General features: G+C 46.6%; 1 protein-coding gene across 1 annotated transcript in view; it reads left to right on the top strand.

The window, feature by feature from the left end:
• The window catches only part of LOC121282472 (sodium- and chloride-dependent neutral and basic amino acid transporter B(0+)-like), a 145,331-nt gene that overhangs the window by 79,758 nt on the left and 41,733 nt on the right, over nt 1-23,840 (top strand). Inside the window, exons 7-10 of the mRNA XM_041196175.1 lie at nt 2,715-2,853; nt 3,864-3,996; nt 21,016-21,156; nt 22,546-22,774. Of these exons, the coding sequence (XP_041052109.1) occupies nt 2,715-2,853; nt 3,864-3,996; nt 21,016-21,156; nt 22,546-22,774 (642 nt within the window). The remainder of the gene's footprint in view (nt 1-2,714; nt 2,854-3,863; nt 3,997-21,015; nt 21,157-22,545; nt 22,775-23,840) is intronic.

Below are 23,840 nucleotides of genomic sequence, written 5' to 3'. Positions count from 1 at the left end.
ATGGATCAGCTATCACACTAGCCACTTCTTTCAAGATCTTAGGGTGAAGTCCATCCGGACTTTAGGGTTTGTCAGTCTACAGCCCCAACAATTTGCTCTATACCACATCCCTGGGATTGTAATTTTCCCGAGTTCCTCCCTCCCTTCCATTTCCTGATTTACAGATATTTCTGGGATATTACTTGTATCCTCTACAGTGAAGACCAAAACAAAATACCTATTTAATTCATCCACCACTACCTTTACTTTCCATTATCAATTGCCCAGACTCACTTTCAATAGGACCAATGGTCACTTTGTTAACTTTTTTCTTATTTAAATATCTATAGAAATTCTTGCTATCTGTCTTCATTTTACCAACTTGCTTTCCCTTGTATTCTAATTTTTCCCTCCTTATTAATCATTTTATCATTATTTGCTGTTCTTTAAATTCTTTCCAATCTTCTGACCTGGTCCCGCCCCCGGTCTTTGTGTAAATGTTATATGTTTTTTCTTTAAGTTTGATATTTTCTTAAACTTTTTTAGCTAACCGTGGATGGTGGGCCCTCCCCTTGGAATTTTTCTTTCTCATTGGAATGTATCGATTCTGTGTATTCTGGAATTTCCCTTTAAACATCTGCCACTGAACTTCTATCGACGTATCCCTTAACCCCATTTGCCAGTTTACTAGCTAGCTCTGCTTTCATGTCCTCACATTGCCCTTATTTAGAAAGCTACTTTGTGGCCTTTGCAACTTCCGCTTGAGAAGGTTGAGAACAAGCCCTTCCAGAGTGTGGAGCTGTGGAAGTGACTCCATAGTATCATTGGATTGTTGGTTTCGGAGATTGCTGAAGTGCTCTGCCCAATGTGTGTGAATTTCATGCCTATTTGTGAGGGACAGATTGCCACCTGCTGAGAGGATAGGTGTCACACCATTGGTTCTTGGAGTAAATCAGTGTAAATCTAAATAAATCATTGTAAAACCCAGACTAAGTATAGGACAAACAATCCCAGTCTGTGTGGATATGGCCATCTCATTCCACTTCTTTAGGGAATCTCAGGGCTGTCCAGGTTATATAAAACTGGCAATTGGAAGTTTAAAATTCCCGTGCAAGTACTGCACAGGGGCGTTCATCTGGACTTCCCCAGGGTCCCAATGCCCATCAGCAGCTAGTGTTGAGATGTTCACTGTTCCTGACACTGGAGTATTCAGTCTGTCGGGAAATATGAGGAGGACTTCAAGAAGACACAGAGAGATGGGAATATATGGAAAACTGACAGATCAAATTTAATGCAGGGACGTATATAGTGGTACATTTTCATTGAAAAAATGAGAAGAGGCAATATAAAATAAAGGATACAAGTCTGGAGGGAGTGCATAAGCAGATGGATCTGGGGGTTTATATGGACAAATCAGTGAAGGCATTAGGGCAGGTTGATAAATAAGTTAAAAAGGCTTATAGGATCCTAGGCTTTATAAATAGAGGAATTGAGTAAAAAGGCAAAGAAGTTATGGTAAACATTTATTCAACACATTGCGGCCTTAACTTGAGTATTGCATCCAATCTTGGGCACAACACTTTAGGAAGAATGTGAAGGAACTGGAGATGGTGCCGAAAAGAATTATGAGAATAATTCCAGGAATGAGAGGCTTCAGTTACCTAGAGAGATTGGCAAAGTTGTGACTATTCTCCTTAAGTACAGAAAGTCTAGAGGATATTTGATAGATTTGTTCAAAGTCATGAGGTGCTTGGACTGAGCAGTTTGCGGGGGGGGGGTGCATGGTCGGGGGAGGGCGGGGAAACAATTCCCATTGTTGGAAGAGTTGAGAACCAGAGAACACCAATGTAAAGTGATTGGCAAAATAACCAGAGGTGACATGGGGAAAAATGAGTGGTTATGAAATGCCTGAGTATGAAGTGGATGTAGGTTCAATCGTGGCTTTCAAAAGGGAATTGGATAATTATCTGAAGAAAAATAATTTGCATTTCTATGAGGAAAAGACAGGGAAGTTAGGTGAGTTGCTCTTACAGAGAGATGGAATGGACATGATGGGAAATTCTGTGACATGCATTCTATGAGTTCTATGATTCTAGGTGGTGGTACATTGGTATACAGCTGGGATGCAATGGCTCTGGGAGTTCTGAACATTGACTCTGAACCCCATGAAGTCTGTGCAGCTTAACTCCCATGGAAAGTAAAAGTAAATATGGGGACTAGTTAACACTTTTTTTCCCTGTGATCCACAACAATGTTATAACAGGAAGATCCAGGATCATGTGATATCCATAAGTCATGTACTCCACAGATTCATCAGGTAAGTCTCGATAAAGGTTTATTTGGAATGAATGAATTAAATCTGACAGACTTCACTAGAAACATATCCTAATCCATAATGCCTTCTTTAATATCTTGAAAACTTCTGTAATAATTATTATTGAAGGAACTGTTTATACTTCAATACCTTAATTTGTTTTTATGATTATTAGCATTACAGCTGCTATTGAAGAAAATCTCCTAACACACACAGGGTGAACATCAGAGCTGGACTGTGCTGTGAATGGAGTGTGCAGAATGTGCCTTTGTGTTCTGACCCATCTGAAACCTCACCCATGTAATAAAAGGGATCGGACTGATTCAGTCAGAGGGAAACAATGACCTTGATTATATCACTAGAAAATGACAGCATCATTCCCAATGAAATGTCATTCTAAAACACATCCCACGTTTTCTAGATCCACTCTGCAATCTCACTCTGGATGATGGGTATTTTGAAATCGTTAATACAACATGGCTGCATGCAAACAATGAAACTTGTCCAAATGGATCAGAAATCAACATTTCTCACCAGGGTCCAAGTGAGCAATACTGGGAGTAAGTAAATTACTACAGATAGCGGCACCTATATCCTGCACAGCTGTACCAGTAGCTTCCTCTCAGGGAGGTTAGTTGGGTGAATGTCCTGTTTAATGAGTGAAAAGCTGTTTGATTTAGATAGAGATACTATTTACATCATACACTTGTTACAAAATAGCATCAAAACTGGGGCCCTTTCATTAGTTAACAGCTCCCTGGTTTCTAACACTGCAGGCTTACTTTAACAATATTTAAACAGTGATACTCTTATTGAACATGTTTTAATGTTTTATTGTTCAAAAGATTCACCACTAGAATTCCTAAACATTGAATGGTTCCAAAACAAAAACAGAATTACCTAGAAAAACTCAGCAGGTCTGGCAGCATCGGCGGAGAAGAAAAAAGTTGACGTTTCGTGTCCTCATGACCCTTCAACTTCTAGTTCTGTTGAAGGGTCATGAGGACTCGAAACGTCAACTCTTTTCGTCTCCGCCGATGCTGCCAGACCTGCTGAGTTTTTCCAGGTAATTCTGTTTTTGTTTTGGATTTCCAGCATCCGCAGTTTTTTGTTTTTATCTCTATTGAATGGTTCCAATTATCTGTGACTGATATCCCTTTGTGTTTGTATTGTGTTTAATCTATAGACCTGGGAACTGAATTGAAGGAAACTGTCTGGGAGCAGGTACCATGTTTAACAATATGAAGGAGCTAGATTCATTGGTAGACACAGTGACTAACCCAGGGATTTTTAACAGTGCAATGTGAGACAGTCAATGAAGCACTGTAAGGAACTCCTTCAAATCAAATCAGCTCTCCAAAGAATCTCATCAGCTCTCAATGTTTAAACAAAGCTTTCTATTTGAAAACATCAATAGAAATACAGAGAAAAACCTGAAGGATATCAAATTTCATCTCACTTCTAAAAACCAAAATATGTTCGGTCTTGTTCAAATCCCTGTACATTTCATAGAATACTTTGATGCTTTGTTTCTAATAGTGTTTATGTGTTCTGTTATCATTTTATTTAGTAAAGTGGTTTTACGCCGTACCAGTTCAATCTATGAGCCTGGGGAGATAGTCTGGTATTTAGCCCTCTGTCTGCTTCTGGCACGGCTGATGGCCGGGGCTGCGATATCGAAAGGAGTCAAATCTTCAGGAAAGGTAAAACGATAGGTGATGAGTTACAACTAGTGACAAAGTACAGATTTCTGCAACAATAAAACTAGAATTTATAAATGATTAGTGAAGTGGCTGGTTTATTTCAAAGGTGATGTTAACAGTGACTCTTTGGCAGTGGGAGATCCATAATTCATGAGCACTTCAGGCCTGAGTGAGATCTGAAGATATTTCTCCTGAGTGAGAGAACAGCAGCAATTCCCCCAAACGCCTGAAATATGTCCCTCATTCTAAGGGTTTCAGTCACCATCAGGGTGAATTTCCAATTGCTCTGGAAGGCTGGGCAGGATTGGCTAAGTGATTGAGCAGATTAGGGTCATGGTTTTATTTGAGTGAAATGAGATTTATTTGAACCATGAGATTGTCCATTAAGAGGTATGATTATGAAATACAAACACACAAAAAAAAATCTGGAAATCCCGAACAGGTTGGCCAGCACCTGTGAAGAGAAACCGAGTTAGCATTTTAAGTTGATGACCTTTCTTCAGAACTAAGAAAGATAGAAATACAAGGTTTTGTAAGCCAGTAGAAAGAGTGACAGTGGGGAAATGGGGCAGGAAGAACAAAAGAGAAGTTCTGTGAGGTCTGTAATAGGGTACAAGGCAAGAGAGATTAACTAACAAAGGCCTCAACTTCACCTGCTTACCTCAATGAGTTCTGAGCTTGGCATGATGCCCAGCTCTTCTCCTGTCACCCTCGCCTTCATGCCCACTTCTTTGACCAGGAGTCTTCCTCCCACTTAACTGATCCCTTTGCCCATCCCCAACATTCTCCTTCCACATGAGCCCCTCTCTCTGGACTCTTCCCCTCTCTAGATCTTTTAATTGAGAACTGCCAGCATGACATTGGTCCACTCAATTTCCCTGCTCTCCCTCTGAACTTGCAACACTCAGTTCTCTCAAGTCCAACCCTGACATCATCATTAAACCTGCTGACAAGGGTGGAGCTCTTGTTGTCTCATGCACTGACCTGTAACTAGAAGAGGCTGAAAGCCAACTCAATGATACTTTCTCCTACCACCCCCTGGACTATGACTCCCACCAGATAACATCATGCCATTGTGTCCAGGGCTGTCACTGGCCTTAACTCCTCTAGAGATCTTCCCTCTATAGCCTCCAACATCATAGACCCCAACCTTGTACAGCCTGCTTCTACCTCCTTCCCAAAACCCATAAACAAGACTGCCATGGTTGACTCATTGTTTCAGTCTGTTCTTGTCCAACTAAAATTATTTCTTCCTTTCTTGACTCCATTTTTGCTGATCTTGCACTGTGCCTTTCTATCTACATCCATGAGCCTTCCCATGCCCGACACTACCTCAACATTTCAGTTTCCTGGCCCTATCTGTTTTCACTTCATGAACGGCTAATCCACCTGCACCTCTATCCCCATTAGGATGGTCCCAGAGCTCTCCAATTCTTTGTTGAATGGAGTCCCAGCCAGTCCTGAGTTAGATGGATTTTGACAGCCAACAGAGTTAAGGGTTATGGACAGCAGATAAGAAGAAGGAGTTGAGACCACAATCAGATCAGTCATGATCTTTTTGAATGGCGGAGCAGGCTTGAAGGGTCGAACTTAAACAGTAAGTGAATCAAAGGTTATGGGGAAAAGGCAGGAAAGTGGAGTTGAGGATTATCAGATTAGCCATGATCTCATTGAATGGTGGAACAGACTCGATGGGCCAAATGGCCTACTTCTGCTCCTACATCTTATGGGCCAGAATTTTCTGTTTGGCTTGTGTCCCAACATCATCGCGCGTCAATCCGATCTTCGTTCAGCGGGCGCACAGCGGAGTCGGCTGCACGCTCGCCGAACTGTCAAAGGCCTGTTAAGACATTAATTAACTAAATAAAGTGATTGTCAGAGTTGTCCGTCCAACCTGAAAGTGAAGAGCCCAGGCAGCCTTCGCACTTTTCATGAAACTTCATCCACAGGTGGGATGAGGTTTCATGAAGTGTTTATTAATTGAAAAATCATAAGCATGTCCCAGCTCTTGTGACAATGTCACATGAGGGGCCTTGTCTGAGTAATTTAATTCTTTATTTTTTCAAATGTTTTATTATTAAACTAATCTCCCTGAGGCAGCTCCATGCAAAAGAGTGCAGGGCCTGACTCTCCATTCACACCACCACCCCCCTCCCGCACAGGTAGTGCTGAGTGCTTCCTGGTGCACATCATGCTGGGCGAGCCTTAATTGGCTCACCCATGTAAAATGGTGGCTCGCAATCAATTGCAAGTGGCACTCGGATCTGCGCCTGCTCCTGACTGGCCCGCCCGACGGGGAGAAAATTCTCCGCATGGTTACAGCAGTAGTATCTAGACTTATAACAGTTACACTTTGACAGAGAGGATAAACAGGAGATGCTGGTAGTGGTAAGTGCGAAGGAGGAAACAGAAATTAAAGATTCTGAAATTGACATTCTTCTGATTAAATTGGACAATAAGGAAGTAATTAAGAATCTAAATGTGATCTTAAGTTACCTTCCAGAAAACTGTTGAAGTGATTTGCAAGAGCTGTTTCAATCACACAAAGCAATTTGTGGAATAGACCAAGGAAGTAAAATTTGGCTTTGCAGGATGTTGGTGTAGGGGTTTCAGTTTCAATAAGGCAACACCCAGATGGATTAAATCCAGTAGAATTGGCTCAAGTGCAGAAAGAAATTGATTTATGCTTCAAAATGACATCATAGAGCCCAGTCACAGTAATTAGAGTTCGCCTATTGTAATGGTGCCAAAACCAGATGAATCACAAAGACTATGTATTGCTTACTGTAACTTAATTGCAGTAGAAAGGCAGATTCATATCCAATTCCAATTGGAGGATTGTATCGAGAGAATGGGAAAGCCAGCATTTTTCACAAAAATTGCCTTACTGTGGAGAAACTGGCAAGCACTCTTTTCAGGAAGACCAAAAGAGATATTAGTTTTTGTAACTCCAGATTGTTTATATCAATGCAAAGTAATGCCCTTTGGTATGAAAAATGCACCAACAACATTTCAAAGACTAACAAAGTGACTGAAGATCTAAGCAATTGTGCAGTTTATATTGATGACTAGTGGTATTCAGTCAAACCTGGGGGGAACATCTAAGCTGTTTGACCAACTACAGTAAGCCAATTCGGTTATAAATTTGGCTAAAAGGGAACTTGCGAAAGCAAAAGTTACATATTTAGGCCACACTGATTGGCATAGTCAAGTGGCCCCATGAGATGCAAAAGTAAAAGCTATTGTAGAGTTCCCAGTGTTTACAATGAAAGGGGAAGTTTTGAGAGTTCTGGGCATGAGTGGATTTTCTTAGAAATTTGTGCCAAATTTCATTAGTGTAATTGCTCCGCTGACGGGATTATTGAAAAAGAACAAGGGATTCCAATGGACACAGGAGTGTCAGACTGTATTTGACAACTTGAAAGCTGTACTAACCATTACATCTGTTCTAGCAGCACCTTATTATACAAAGCAGTTTAAATGGCTGTTGAAGCCAGTGGTGTGGGTGTTGGTGCTGTGTTGCTACGGGAAGATGAAGTGGAACTTGAGAAACCAGCTGGATATTTCTCATGGACATGCACCATAAGAAATATTCAACTATAGAGAAAGAGATTTTAAGTTTGATTTTAGCTTTACAGCATTTTGAAGTGTACATGGCAGACAACTCTTCAGAGACAGTTGTATATACTGACCACAAACATTTGAAGTTTCTTGAAATAAAAAAGACATAAAAACATCAGACTGTTCCGATAGTGTTTGTTATTATAACTGTTCAATTTTAAAAATTATACACATGGCTAGGATGAGAGAATTTAATTGCGGATGCATTGCCATGGGTTTAAATTCAAAAGGACTTGGATACTAGGAAACTGAGAGTGGACTGGAATTACCTTTACTTGTACAGAAGAAGTTGTATATATATTTTCATAGTTGATGCATGTACACCATAGTGCACTAGTTTTTTTTTTCTTGTGCATAATATGATAAATAATCCCAAGTGGGTTGAAAAAATGTAATGCCTTTTTGAAGTATGACGTTTCTCATTTTTTCCATTGAGGGAGGTGTGAAGATGGATGTGATTGCTTTTAATATTTTCGGAATATGGTGGTAAGAAGTGCGTGCGTGCGTGCGTGTGTGTGTGTGTGTGTGTGTGTGTGTGTGTATATATCCATGATTTATTAAACTGGGGGAAAGTTCATAGAGACAGATTGTCTGTGAGAGTTGAGAGATAAAATAGTAAAGGAGCTAGATGCATGCATTTGTAATGAGAGGCTCTGGTGAAGTGGATTTAGAAATAAATAGTTTGCTTTTTAAAATTTTCATTAGGTGATAGGTAAGGACTCGACTTTTCAGCTGTTAAATTTCAAAGGGGTTGTTTACAACTTACAACATTTTCTTCAGTAGACAAGGGAGAGTTACTGAATTTTATTTGACCCGAAAGTAGTGACAATTGGAAAACATTAAAAAAGTTAATATTTGGATAAGTTAAGTTAAAAGAGGTGTTTGAGAACAATGGAATCTAAGATAAAAGGGAAAATGATCTTAAGTACATACATAGGTTTACAAATTACTACTATGGTAACTTCTAAATCCCCTAATCAATCTAACTCCCAGTTACACTTTCATTAAGGCAACAGTAAGACACACAGATTTTAAAAGACCCAGGCAAAGAAACATGGTACTATAAACAATCCAATTCAAAGTGAGTTTTCTTAACTTCAGTTCTTTATAGACAGTAGCTTTAGGCTTAGATGCTGAAGGCATTTCACACTTGTTAGAACTCAGAATGCCTCCCCTTACACACAATCTTCACCTGCAGATACATATTTTCCCTTTGGATGCAAATTCCCATTGTTTCACTGTATCTTTGGACTTCATCTCTCTGATAATAAAAATCTCTCATAGCACTAATTTTACAAGTAATTTTTGGGAAAAAATAAATGCACTGTTTCTGAATATCACATGGCCAGGTAACATATTTCACCCCTCTTTTGAAAATAATCTAGTCTGGTTTATTTAAAAACACTAATATTCCCTTTACCCCTATGTCAATCTACTTAACATTTCAAACCTAGCTCATCTTCTAATACAGCAAAGCCTTCAGGCCAGCTTCATTTAATTCAATTAAGTCACACACAGACATACACCCATAGACACAGACTCCACTCTTACTCCACTTAACAATAAATTCCAATAACATTATGACAATTATTATATCTTCCTGACATACCCCTCCTTATTAAAAAATGAACCATCATAATTTAAAAAGATAGCTTCATTTTCTGAACTCATCTTACATATACTTATTATACATATACTCCTATACTTATTACACCAATGCATTACTAGATGCATTAACATAACAATGTCTGCCGATATGATTCACAACAGCTCAGAGGTGAAATGCACTTGGCGGCTTGCACTTTGGGTGAACTGGAGGTGAGTGCACAGCAACGATCTTGCTGGTGCCAGGGTTGCCTGTTTCTTTGCAGGCTTTAGGGGTGCTGGAGGGTGGGAGTCGGGGTTAAGTGCCGCCCGCATCAGAGGTGACTTTTGAGGCTGAGGGGGAGCGAGCCACAAGTGCAGCCTTGGAGGTGACTTTTGAGCGTGAGAGAGAGCAGGGAGTAAGTGCAGCCTTGTCATTGGGGTGGTTGGGGGGAGGGGGGTAGGTGTGCAAGGGTAGCTCTGCCATTGAATACAGAACAAACATTCAGGGTGTGAGTGGGTGTAGGGTGGGTGAGGGAAGTGGCCATGCATTCGGGAAACCTGCAGAAAGTGACCATTTCTCTGCAACTGAGACAGTTCAGGCATAGCCACATTGATATGATTGGGTTGGGCTCCTAGCTTATCTGCCCACTCAAGCAACGCAGAGGCATCAAAGTGTCACCAAGTTCTCCAGAGAACCAGTGCCGCCAAAGACTGCACATGTCTAGGGAACTGGCCACTCACATCTGCCAGCTACTGCAGGATTTTGCACCACGGAGACATGGAGGGCATCCACTGCCAGTGACTGAAAGTGACCACAACTATCAATTTCTATTCCAGTAGCTCCTTTCAGGGCCCCACAGGTGACCTCTATGGGATCTCTCAAGCCTTAACCCACAAATGCATACATGAGGTCATGGATGCCATTTTTGCGAGGGCACTCAACTTATCGCATTTTGCCTGGGGCCAGGACAGCCAGGATGCGAGAGCAATTGGATTTGCCCAGATCTCAGGTTACAGGTGCAAGGTATGATTGACTGCACTCATGTAGTGCTCAGATCTCCATTGCGACGCACGATCAACGACATCAACCATTAGGGCTTCCATTTGCTGAATGTACAGCTGGTGTGTGACCACCAGGAACGCATCCTTCAGGTCTGTGTACAGTTTTCAGGGAGTATGCACAACTCCGACATCCTCAGTCGGTTACAGATCCCTGAAGTCTTCCAGGGTCCACAGAGGCTGCAGGAATGGCTCTTTGGAGACAAGGGCTACCCACAGAGGCCATGGCTGATGACACCTATGCGGCGGCCTCAGGCTGCAGCAGAGCGACGCTATAATGCATCTCATGCATCAGCTCGAAACTTGGTGGAGCAGACTATCGGGGTGCTGAAAATGCAGTTCCGGTGCCTGGACCGGTCTGGTGGAGCCCGTCAATGCAGTCCACAGAGGGCGTCACGCATCGTCACGCTGCGCCCTTTACAACCTGGCACTGCAACGGGTTGAGGAGCTGGCTGAGGAGGAGATGGAGGAGCTGCATGTCTCCTCTGATGAGTAGGACACCGGCGGGGATGAGGGCGAGGGGATCCTTGGAGGTGACGATGATGAGGATGAGGCTTTCACACTGGCTAGACGAGGCAGGCATGCTATGGAGATCTGAGCGCCACGTGAGTGCAGTGAATTGCATCTTGCACCTGTGGGAAACCCGAGATCTGGGCACGCTCAGGAGGTCCTCATAGCTGCTAGATTTGTGGATGATGATGATGACATGCAGTGAGGTGACCTCATAGTTCCTCGCATCGCATCTGTGAATGTTTGACTCCATTCTGGCTTATGGCAGCATGCATACCCTCTGTGAGAATGCTCCTGTCATGGAAACACAGTGGAGGACCTAATGGGCGCTCGGTGCAGGGGGATGGTAATGACAGGCAGTGAAGACACTCCATAGATCTTCACATAACCTCTGAGAATATCTGACTCCTGTCTGGTCAAGGGCAGCTCGCTTGCGCTCCGTGATCAGGGCCATTTCATAGAGATGCAGTCATGAAACTTCAGAAGCCTCTGATGCTTTATCCACCTCCAGCATCTCAGCCCTTCAGGAGCTGGAAGACAGCATCGCTGGTCACAAATGCTGAAGAGATGGGGGCGATCTCCTCCATAAAGGTGCTGAGAGCACATTGAGAGAATGAGAGAACTCTGTGGCACCTGCCCACTACATTCTGCCAGCAATGACCAGCAGCGCCAAGGTGCAGGCATCAGTAATGTTTCCAGGGAGTGTGAGGCTGGACCATCACTGTGGCCTGAAGGCTGCACAGAGCACAGGGAAGAGGCCCTGGACTGAGACACTCACCTTTCAGAAAGGTTTCACATCTGAGTGACACAAACACTACTCATCAGAACAAGGAGACACAGGCAGGAGACATTGTTGGGAGTTTATTGACAATAGTGAAGAGTACATACACTTCATGGGGAGGTGATGGCATAGTGGTATTGTTGCTGGTCCAGAGGTCCAGAGTAATGCTCTGGGGACTTGGGTTTAAATCCAGCCACAGCAGGTAATGGAATTTGAATTCAATAATGACTGATTGTTTAAAAACCCATCTGATTCACTAATGTCCTTTACAGAAGGATATCAGCTGGCCTGCATGTGACTCCAGAACCACAGCAATGTGGTTGACTCTTTTTTAGTTTTTAGTTTATTTGGTTGACTCAAAAAAGTTAATTCTCCCCCACCATCCCTCCATCTTCCTCCCTGCAAGAGGAGGTGTCACCGGGGTGGGGCGGACAGTGCCACAAGAAGGCGTGGGGGAAACCCACCACCTGGGGATGGTCCCAGACCCCTGAAAACACCCAAAACCACCCTGAAAACCAGGCCTCTGAAGAGACCGTCTCAGGGGAGCAAAAATTATCTGGCCCCGGCATCGTGTCAGCGCATGCTCCTGGGCATGTGTGTGCCTCAGCACCATATACTGGGTTGGGCATCGTCCCCACGCAGGTTCCCGGGTCTGGCGACGGTGGGGTGAGCGACACCGAGCCGGTGGACTTATTGAAGGGGGCGGACTTGCCCAAATCCATTGGAAGGGGAGGACATTCCGGCTGATGAGGTTAGATGTGTCCCCTCCACCCCACAAGTCCTCGCTCTGCTCTCTGGGGGGGTGGACCAAACCCCGATACCTCGCTGCAGTCCCCTGAGGGGCCCTCTCAGGTGTCAGTGAGGGTACCACTCTAGCGATGGTGTCCCACCCCAACCCACCTTGTACCCTCAAAATGTCATCTGGCCCGCCAGGGGACTGCAGCAGTCCCTTCACGGCTCCAACGACTGGGTCATTGGTAGCGGTAGCGAGGAGGGCCTCCCCGCTCCGTCTCAGCGTTTGTCACCAGGCGCTACTGATCTGGGCCCGGTAATCTTTCCGGATTTGCCTGGCGGCCAAGTGGCTGAGGTGGAGCGGGTCTCTGAGAGGCTGCCACCCTCTGACCCAGAAACCCGAGAGGAGACCAGAGAGGACCTCTCTGGCCTTGATCCCGGGGATGGGATCGAGACAGAGGTAGAGGCAGCTGGCGGCTCCGAACCAGCCCTACACTCATTGAGGGGGAGGGGTCGGAAGCCAGAGGCAACAACCTGGAGGAGGATGGGATGTCGATAGCGAGCACCACCGATGATCTAGAGTCTTTGGAGCCAGGTGAGCTGATGGGGGCTTCGGTGCCCGCTGTCGACTCCCCCCTCATTCCCATCGGGGAACTCTGGGATTTTCTGGCGAGTAATCGCAGTTGCCGAGACAGGGTCCAGTTGGCCTTGGACCGGTGGCATTCGTTTCCGCAGGTATTCTGGTCCACCCACAAGGCCCTAAAGGCCCCCAAGTTGGACAGGAATGCCTGGTGGAGGGTCTGTACGTTTCTCGTTGGGCTCCTGAAGGAGTGAAAGACTTAGAAAAGTCCTCTCCTTCTTTTATTTCATGAGATGGTAGCACATTCTCCTGACAATGAAGACAACTATAGCCAGCCTCAACATCCACGGCAGCAGGGACGCACAACGCAGGTTCCAGAACTTCTTGGTCCTCCAGGATGGGAAGTATGCACTGTGCTTCCTGCAGGAAACCCATACCATTCTGGGAGACAAAGCTACCTGACTCCTGGAGTGGTGAGGGGTGGGTGTCTACATGAGTCACCCAGCCTCCAATTCTGGCAGGTTGGCGATCTTGTTGGCCCCACATTTTCAGCCGGAGATCTTGGGGGTCAAGGAGCTGGTGCCAGGCTGGTTGCTGCACCTTACTGTGCGCCTGGGTGCACGGCGCTTCACTTTGTGAATGTGTACGCTCCCCTGGGTGCGCAGCAGCAAGCGAGCTTCTTTGAGGAAGTGGCCACTCATCTGGGCTCCATCAACATGGGCGAGTGCATCGTCCTCAGGGGGGGATTTCAACTGTACCCTCAAGGCCAGGGACCATCACAGTGCTCAGTGCTGCATGCTAGGTGTGAGGAAGTTGCAGGACCTGATCAGCTCCATCGGCTTGGTGGGCGTCTGGCGAAATCTCCATCCTGACTTCAGCGATTTCACTTTCATGTCACCTAGAGTTGGGGCGTCCAGACTCGACTGTTTTTACATTTCAAGGGCATACGTGTCCTGCGTTCCGTCGGCTTCTGTGCGGTGGCTGCGATGGCAGACGGACCACCATCTGATGTGGGCGGAGCTTGTTCCATTCTGTACTCGGAAGATGTCCGAATATTAGCACATTAACAACCTGCTGCTGGAGGACAAGCGGTTCCTGGACTCGTTCTGTCATTTCTGGACTGGTTGGAGAAGGAAGAGGGGATGCTTCCCATTCTTGAGGCTCTGGTGGGACATGGGCAAGGCTCACGTCTGTGTCTTCTGTCAGGAGTACACGAGGAGATCGACAAAGAGGTAGAAATCCAGGGTCAAGGAGCTGGAAAAGGAGGCACTCAACTTGGAGGCACATCTCCGTCAGCTGGATGCAGACCCGATCTAGCAGTCGGTCTACTAAGAGAAGAAGGGCACGCTACGGGACCTGCAACTCGTCGGGTCCTGGGGCGCATTTGTGCTGTTGCAGATCTGATTCCTCAAGAACCTGGACCGTGGCTCCACCTTCTTCTACTCGCTGGAAAAAAAGGCACAGGGGCTGTCAGCAGCTTCTTACGCTGCTGGCTGATGACAGATCCCTTGTCTTAGATCCGGAGGGCATCAGGGCCATTGACCGAGACTATTACATGGCCCTGTTCTCTCCGAGTCTGTCCAGCGAAGATGCTTGCAGAGTTTTGTGGGAGGACCTGCCACAGGTCAGCCCGGAGGGTGCCGGAAAGCTTAACTCCCCTATAAGTCTTGGGGAGCTGACCGGCACCCTCAACAACCTCTCCAGGGGCAAATCCCCAGGGCTGGACGGGCTGACCGTGGAGTTCTTCAGGGTATTCTGGGACATCTTGGGGAGCAACTTCGTGGGGGTCCTGGGCAAGAGTATCGCAACCAAACAGATGGCCCTCTCGTGGCACAGGAAGGTCATTGGCCTGCTGCCGAAGAAGGGGGACTTTGCCTTCTTAAGAACTTGTGCCCGGTCTCCCTCCTCAGCATGGATTATAAAATCCTTGCCAGAGCCATGGCTTCTCGCCTTGGCACCCTCCTGGACCACAGGATCCACCCTGACCAGTCCTACACCGTCCTGGGCAGTACCATCTTTGACAATATCCATCTGGCCATCTGGTCCGGGACATGATCCATTTTGCCCAGAGGTGTTCAAGAGGGTGGATTACGAATATTTATTTGGGACTCAGCGAGTATTCAGGTTTGGGAAACATTTCGTCACCCGGATCCGACTTCTGTACACTGCCGCAGAATGTCTAGTTAAGGTTAACAGGTCCCTGACAGTGCCCAATCACTTTGGGAGAGAAGTGCATCAGGGCTGCCCCTTGTCTGGCCAATTGTACTCTATCTGCGTGGAGCCTTTCCTGCGCCTCTTGCAGAGGAGGTTGTCGGGATTGGTTCTGCGCGGGCCGGGCATCAGGGTGGTCCTTTTGGCTTATGCCGATAACTTGCTCCTCATGTTCGCCGACCCGGCTGACCTGCGGTGGATGCACAAGTGCCAGGAGGTCTACTCTGCTGCTTCCTCTGCCAGGATGAACTGGGGCAAATGTTCTAGACTCCTGGTTGGTCCATGGCAGGTGGATTCTCTGCCCGAGGAGCTCAGGCCTTTCACCTGGAGCAGGACCAGCCTCCTTTACCTTGGGGTCCACCTCTGCCCTGCTGAGGAATCCTGGCCAGTGAACTGACAGGAGCTGGAGACCAAAGTCACCACTCGCCTGCTGCGCTGGACAGGACTGCTCCGAGTGCTGTCTTACCGAGGTCGAGTTCTGGTTATAAACCAACTGGTACCGGCTGGTCACTTTGACCCCATCCCCGGACTTTGACACGAAAATCCAGAGAATGCTCGTCGACTTCTTCTGGGACAAATATTGCACTGGGTCGCTGCTGATGTTCTGAGTCTCCCGCTTAGGGAGGGCCGTCAGGCGCTAGTGTGCCTACGCACCCAGGTGGCAACCTTCTGCCTTTGGGGCCTGCAGTGATACCTTTACGTTTAGCGCCTCCCGAGATGGTGTGCCCTGATGACATATTTCTTCTGTCAGGTGCACGGCCTGGATTATGATGTGCAGCTCCTGTTTCTAGATCTGAGGGGCCTTTGTGGCTCCTTGCAGGCATTGTCTATCTTTTACCAGGACCTGATCAAAGTCTGGAACATGGTTGCCTCGCGACACAGCTCTCCCCCATTTGGAGTAGCAGCTATCGTCAGAGAGCCGCTGCTCAGGAATCTGCCCCTCCGTCCTTTTCAGTGGCTGGCGGAGAGGAGGGCTGTGGCTGCCGAGGTGACCAGGATCAGGGATGTGCTGGGTGGCGGAGGAGAGGGCTGGGTGCTTCCGCAGGAGTTTGTGCATCGCGTGTCCGTGGATGTCCGGCTTTTGGCCAATGCCATTCAAGACCTCAGGACGGTTGTGCTTTGCCCCAGTGTCCTACTGGGCCTCGAGGTGACTCAGGTGCGCAGTGGTCTTCCTGCTGAACGTTCCCATGTTTGGACGGAATTCCACATTGGCCCCAAGCCCCGACCCCTCCCTCAGGAGCCGGTGCCCTGCAATCTGAACCGCCTCGGGGAAATGCCCTCTGTGTCCGTTAGCACGGTGCAGAGGGGTTTCCTGTACGGGTTGCTGCGCACCCTTCACTGCCTCGCCCACGCCCACCCACCGGACACGCTCTGGCGTGCCTTGTTGCTGTCCATCGGTGGAGGTCCCCATTGGGGAGCCCTCTACGGGGGTGTACTCCCGCTTTCCATCGGGGACCTGGGGTGGAGGCCATTGCACGCAGTAGTCCCCTACAACCGCAGGATGTGTCGGTTCATGGACTCCAAAGATACCTACGTCTTTTGCAGCCTTGTGGAGTCCGTGGTCCTTGTTTACATCGGCTTTTAAAGGCTGCACCCCCTGTTCACTTATTTAAAAAACCTTTTATTGATGATTTGTTTGCACTTCAGTCCCACACTCCCGATCTATGGGCGCCCGGCGCGGAGGGGGGCTGGGAGGGAGAAGGAACCCCTCATAAACCTGTTCCTGGGCCTGGCCAAGTTGGTCTAGGAAGCGGGCAATCGAGGGGATTTTCCAACCCAACTGTCTGCCCCTCTTCTGTGGCTACTTTTGCAGCTGGGTGTCCCTGGAAAAGGAGCACACACGGTGTCTGCCGGCACCGTCGAGACCTTCCATGCCCGTTGGGCACCACGGGGACTGGGGTATTTTATTGATCCCATTAATCGCATTTTAGTTTAATGTTTGCAAGTTTCCTTTAAATTTTGCCTTTGTTTTTGCAGTTTCCCTAATTTAGGGACTGCTTTTTCTTTGTCCCTCATTTTGTTAATTTACTTTATTTGGTTGAGTCAAAAGAGTTAATTCTCCTTAACTGTCCCAACACTGCCGTTGCATCTTGGTGCTCCCCGGACATCCACAGCGGAGGTGCAGGCAGCCTGCTGACTGTGACGCCCTGTCTGTGATGACTTTGGCAGGTGTCCTTTGGTCGGTCGAGACCTGGAGGGCCCTGGCCTGCTTTCAGGGTCCTGCTGTGTGGCAGTGGCACCCTTTTCGGCCTGTGAAGCTGGAGCTGCTGACATCACAGGAAGAGGGGATTCGCTTTGGCCAGACACTTCCAGGGTGCACTGGCTGATCTTCCTCCCTATGGGTTCCCAGGGGCCCCAGGCTGACACCTTGAGGAGCCAGGGCAGCTGGAGTGAAATCAAGATGCCTGGTACCCACTTGCATGCACAATGTTGGAAGCCAACTTTGGCATCAGCAATGGAGTTGAGCCCACACAGCAGTGCAGGAGCAAAGCCCTGGACCAAGGTCTCCATGGCAGATGCCATCCTGCCAGTGTTGACCTCAGTGTGTTGGCATGTCGGTGCTATCACCTCAGACTGAAGGCGGATGGACACCTCCATCCTGCCTTGCAATCTAAGGAGTGCAGCGGACATCCCTTCCTAATGTTCCCGAGCTTACCCTTGCAGCTCCTGCAATTGTGGCATGACTGAGTCCAGAGGCTCATCATCTGACTCGGACTCAATACATTCCTGGCCCCCAGCAGTCCTTCGAGTGCCAGACACCAGGGAAGTCCCTACCTCCGCCTGCTGTTGATCAGACAGTGCGATGTGCTCACCAGATTGTGATCCCAAGGCTACTCTAAAGCTTGGTCCCACCGAAGTGTGTGTCTCTGTACTGGCAGAGGGTGTGGGTGAGTGCTGTGATGGGACTTCATGATGGTACCTCCAGATTCCTCTTCAGAGATTTCTTCGGGGCATCACCTGACCACTCAACTCAACAGCCCACTTGTTAATTTAATGAGCTATGATGAGTCTTGTGTCATGGACTCTTGTTGGCTGTTTCCTATGAATACAAGGGGAGATAATTAAAGCATGGCAACAGCCTGTGAAAGAGGACACATCACTCATGGCATAGTTGTCTGATGGATTTTACACTGCTGGACCCTCACTTGGTAGAGCAGCGCCAACCTCACCATCAGTGCAGGACCGGTCTTGGTCATCGCCAGCCAGCTGGATGGCTCTGTTTTCAAAGTTGGTGAGGGCCTTGACTACAGGCATTCTCCCACCGGTCTGCGACCTCTCACTCTTGTTGTGTGCCAGTTTGTCTATCATGGATAGAGATGGAGAAAGAGTAAGCAAGACACCTGCTGGGCCAGATGATAAGTATGGGTGGGTGGTGAGGGGTCCCATGGACAGGATAAGGGCAATGAAGGTGTTTGTGAGACAGCGAATGGTGATGACCCTTGAACTGGCAGTGAGTGAGGGTCCTGTGGATGTCTGATGGGTTTATGAGTGTGTGAATTGAGAGTGATGAAAAGAGTGACTTAACCTGGTGGAACGGAGGACATCATTATTCCTCTTGCGGCACTGGGTGGCTGTCCTCTTCTCAAGTGCATAGGTGCTGACCACCGCTGCCACACCTCTCAAGTCGATTGGTCACGTTGCTTCCCATCCTGTGGCCAGGGCGGGGTACAGGATATCCTGGCAGATCTCCACAGCATCCAGCAGTCGCTCAAGGGACCCATCATTAAACCGGGAAGCTGCAGTTTTCTTGCATTTGAGGGCCATGTCTCCTGAGCAGCAGTGGTGAGCTGGAAGCAATGAGTACTGTGCTTGTGGCTGGACTTTAAATATGGCGCCCGGCATGATGCAGCGGCGGGGTGACAATGGGCAGGTGAATTAGGAGCCCGCCTGCCATGGAAACGGCATGTTTCCTGGGAGTGCATAACTAATGAGATGGGCTCGGGATGATACGGCGTGAAAACTCGCCATCGCTGTCAGCGGGCAGCACACCATTTTACCTGCCCGTTACTGCACTTAGTGCAAATTTGGGAAAATTCCACCCACCACTGCTAAACGTCACCTGGCTAGTTGACAAATTTCACCCTTCCTTTGAAAACAATCTAGTCTGGTTTATTTCAAGATGCAAATGTTCCGTTGACACCTATGTTTCTAAACTTCCCCATGTTTACCTAATTAACATTTCAAACCTAACCCCTGTACTTAGATTAAAGGACCCATGCTAGCTGCCTATAATTCAATTAAATCTCAAACACAAACACACAGACACCTATTGACACATATACTCTTCCCACTATTACTCTATTTTACAATAAATTTCACTAACGTTATGAAAATTATTATATCTTCTTGACAATACATTCACAGGTCTACAAATTAATACTATGATGACTTCTAAATCCCCTAATAAAGCTAACTCCCAGTTGCACTTTCATTAAGACAATGGTAAGACACATAGATTTTAACAGATCTAGGCAAAGAAACATGATACTGTGGACAATCCAATTCAAAGTGAGTTTTTTTAACTTCAATGTTTTGTAGACAGCAGCTTGAGGCTTAGATGCTAAAGATGTTTCACAAAGTTAGATTTCAGAATGCCTTTGCACACAGCCTTCTCTCCTTTATCCATACATTCCCCTTTGAATGCAAATTCCCATTATTTCACTGTCTTTGGACTTTACCTCTCTGATAATAAACATCTCTCAAAGTACTAATTTTACCAGTAATCTTTGGGAAAAATAAACACACTGGCCAGGATTTTCTGGCCCCATCGTGGGCAGGACCCACTATGGGTGAGGTGGCACCCCAGCCAGGAGTCCATTGACTTGCAGCAGGACTGGAAGATTGTGGCAGCGGGTGGGTGCAGAAAATCCCGTTGACTGTTTCTGTACTTCACTTGGCTAAATTATACATTTCACCCCTCCTTTGAAAACAATCTAATCTGGTTTATTTAAATATGCAAATGCCCCCTTTACCCCTATGTCTACCTACTTAGCATTTCAAACCTAACTTATCTTCTCATACATCAAAGCCTTCAGGTCAGCTGACTTTAATTCAATTTAGTCACACACAGACATAGACCCATTGGGCAGAATTTTGCCCTTGGTGGGGGTGCTCGGTGAGAGCATGTGGGGGTGTTCGGGAAGCCGATCACTACCTGTGATCGGCACCAGACCGCGATTTCATGCTTGCGGGCCAATTGAGGCCCACCCAGCATGAAACGCGAGCTGTGCGGGGGATGGGGAGGGTGAGCGGGCTGAGCGCAGACAGCATGTGTGAGTGCTTCATCATCTGCCTGAGGCACAGAGCTGCCTCAGGGAGATGAAAAGATACGAAGAAAAAATTTTAAAAATAAAAATGTAATGAATCATGTTCCCTCATGTGACTGTTATTAAATATTATTAATGAAAAATTAATATTTTCACCTGCCTATGGATGAGTTTTCCAAAAAAATGCAAAGGCCGCTTGCGCTTTCCGCCTTCCCGCCAACCGTTAGGTTGGACGGGCAGTGAAAATTTTAATTTAATTGATTACTTAATGGCCTTAATAGGCCTTTTAATTGTCAACAGGAGTTGGGCCACCGGTGCTCGCCTGCCGACCGAACTATCGCGCGACTGTGCGTCCATGTTGGCACCCCAGCCGACTTCAACGCGTGTCATTTCATGCTCGAGCGGAATTCTCTACCCAAGATATCAGTGAAGACTGGGTCATTGAATATACTCAAGACTGACTTAGACAGATTTTTGACCTACAAGGGAGTCAAGGGTTATGGGGGCTGGGGTCAGACAGAGAAACAGACTTAAGGCCACCATCTAATAAGCCATAGTCTTACTGAACAGTGATGCAGGCTTGAGGGGCCAAATGGCCCACTCTCATCTCTTATGTTCTCCTATTGTACCAGCAATACAGGAAAATCTAACAAGTTACTTTCCATGTTCAGGTGGTTTATTTCACTGCGACATTCCCTTATGTGGTTCTGACCATACTCCTGATCCGAGGTGTTACCCTGGAGGGAGCCGATAAAGGAATTCAATTCTACATTGGAAGCCATTCAGACTTCTCCAAACTGGCTGACACTGAGGTGAATACTACAATATAATCAATTTAACTTCAAGTGTATTTTTAGTTGCGTTGTTTAATGCTTAAATTATTTGATTTTTTTGTCTGCTTGGGATAATCAATTTAAAATCAGAGTGCTGCTATTGAGTTCCGATTCAAATGTGAGAAAGCTAATTTCAGATATTGCCCTAAGTTTTAACTAAGACCTTGTGATGACTTCTAATGAGTTAGTTGACGATTTTCATCACCTTGGTGTTGGCAGGAGGGAAGGGATGGCGAGGGCTGTGCTGGGAAGAGAAGAGACAGGATGGAACTCGATGAGATAGAGTGACATGGAATGGGATGCAGTGGAATTTCTTCTTGATCCCTAATTCTCTCTGAGACATTGTAACAGATTCAGTAATAAGATTTTCAGGTGAACTATCTGGTTAATCTATAGGATAATATTGGTTCAAAATTTTCTGGAGCAGGGCAATGAAATGTGTCCGTTTTAAGTTAGACTTGCCCTGATGCATTTAATGACAATGATATTTGATGCTGCAAATCACTGGATGCGAGGGATGGAAGTGGAAAAACATCACCCACATTGGGAACTGAGTGAACATGGAAAAGTAACTGAGTATCTCCTTAACCAATCAGGTTGTAGTATTGTGAAAGTAACAGCACAATGACTGAGGCAGAGAAGGTAGAATAAGTTAGAGTGGGTGAATTCAATGTTAAATCAGGAAAAAGATGAAGTGAGGAAAAGAAAGGGTGGACTAAGTGAGAGAGGAAAAAAAGCGACAGAAAGAAGAAAATTAAAATAATTAACTTGAATTTTTATCTAAATCTCTGACACAATTATAACCTGACTCTACACTTCCCATAGATACGTTTCAATGCCAGAGAGAACGACTGGCAGTAAATAACACTTAGCACATTGTTAAAAGGCTACTTAGATTTAAAATGACTTGAAATTAATTTCTGTGGTGGATTTAGTTTGTATCGACAGTGTAAGTACAGGAACTTCACACTGCCCAATGTTTCTAAAGGGTAGGGCAAACACAACACATTTCCATGAAGCTAACAGTGGAGCAGTGCATACCGGAGAGAAACCTTTGGACTTTTGTGTTTAATCCAAAATTGCTTTGGCATTTGCACATAAATCATCATGAGCAATTTAGCATCACCATTATTCTGACAGAATTCAAATTTTGGTTTCCATTTATTCTGTTTTTAAACAACCCAAATCGATCCTATGTGTGTAGTTTACGCTGCTCTAGAGTGGACAATAAAAGCTATCACAGGGTATTTATTGAAATTGAGATTTATTACCCAAATGCATGGTTTTCATGGTTAATGTAGTTTTATCTGTTGAATATGTTTGTGTAAACTTTCCCATTGCTAACTAATTCTACTTTCTATTTACCAGGTCTGGAAAGATGCTGCAATACAAATTTTCTTTTCTATCTCAGTGGGTTGGGGCAGTTTAATAACTCTGTCATCCTACAACAAATTTCACAACAACTGTTACCGAGATAGCATCATTATCTGTGTTGTTAATTGTGCTACGAGTGTGTTTGCTGGATTTGCCATCTTCTCAACCCTTGGACACATGGCTCATGTACAAGACAGGCCTGTTTCAGAGGTTGCACAATCAGGTAAAGTGGAACTGGTAAAACTATCAAACAGGGTCACACAGCTTTTACCATCTCTCTAAAATGAACTAATCTGAGATTTCAGTTTTCCCAGTGTCTAGACACAATAATCAATACTTGGATCCACGGCAATAGTTCTGATGTAAATTAATATTCAGACTCTGGAAACCACACAATGGGAGGAATTTTCCGAGCCCACTGGCGACGGGCTTGATAGCTGGCATGCGCAGAAAATATGGCCAGACCCACTTCACGATGGCATGAAGGCAGGTCACAATCGTCCACTCAGCCCACCGACAGTGAGCTGCTTTGCCCGCCATCGTTTGGCAGGGAGCTAATTGTAATACATCAGCATATAATTAAAGGGCCATCCCACCAGGCTCTTAGAATCCCCCCCGTATATCTCCTGTCCACATCGGCGGGAAAGCATGTTCTCCACAGCTCACCTGTTGTTTACAGGCCTCAGGGGTGCCAGGGGTGGGGCGGAGAAACTGATGCCTGGCCCGGCAGGCAACTGCTGAGGAGCAGGAGTGTTTCGGGGCAAGTGCTGGCTAGCCTCGGAGGCGGCTGCTGGGGTGAGGGGGGAGGGGTGGGGGGGGGGTCAAGTGCTGCCCTGGCGTTGCCACCCGCGAACAGGCAATCAAGGTGAGGGGCAAGATAAGCGATGGAAATGGCCATGCATTCGGGACACCTATATAAACTGACCATGTCTCTGCAACTAAGACAGATCAGGCGCAGCCACAGCGATATGATTGGGGTTGGGCTCATAGCCTGCCTGCCCATGTAAGCATCGAAGTGACACCAAAGGGTCACCAAGCACTCCATACCTTACACCCCCCCACCCCCACACCCCCACCCCACCAGCACAGACTTTGAGTCCGCCACGGCTTTATTAGACCGCGGAGCAGTTGGACTGCACACATTGTACAATCTCCTCGCCAACACTGGCCATGCAGCAGTCACAGCTGGAGGTGCTCACAGCCCCTTGCAATGTCAGCATCCTGGTTTGGACCAATGTCCCCCATGTCGCAGGTTGACAGGGCAGCCATGCAGCGCACTCGTCTCTGGC

The sequence above is a fragment of the Carcharodon carcharias genome, chromosome 9, assembly GCF_017639515.1.
Source record: "Carcharodon carcharias isolate sCarCar2 chromosome 9, sCarCar2.pri, whole genome shotgun sequence".
Taxonomy (NCBI): domain Eukaryota; kingdom Metazoa; phylum Chordata; class Chondrichthyes; order Lamniformes; family Lamnidae; genus Carcharodon; species Carcharodon carcharias.
This window is presented reverse-complemented; position numbering and strand designations above follow the sequence as displayed.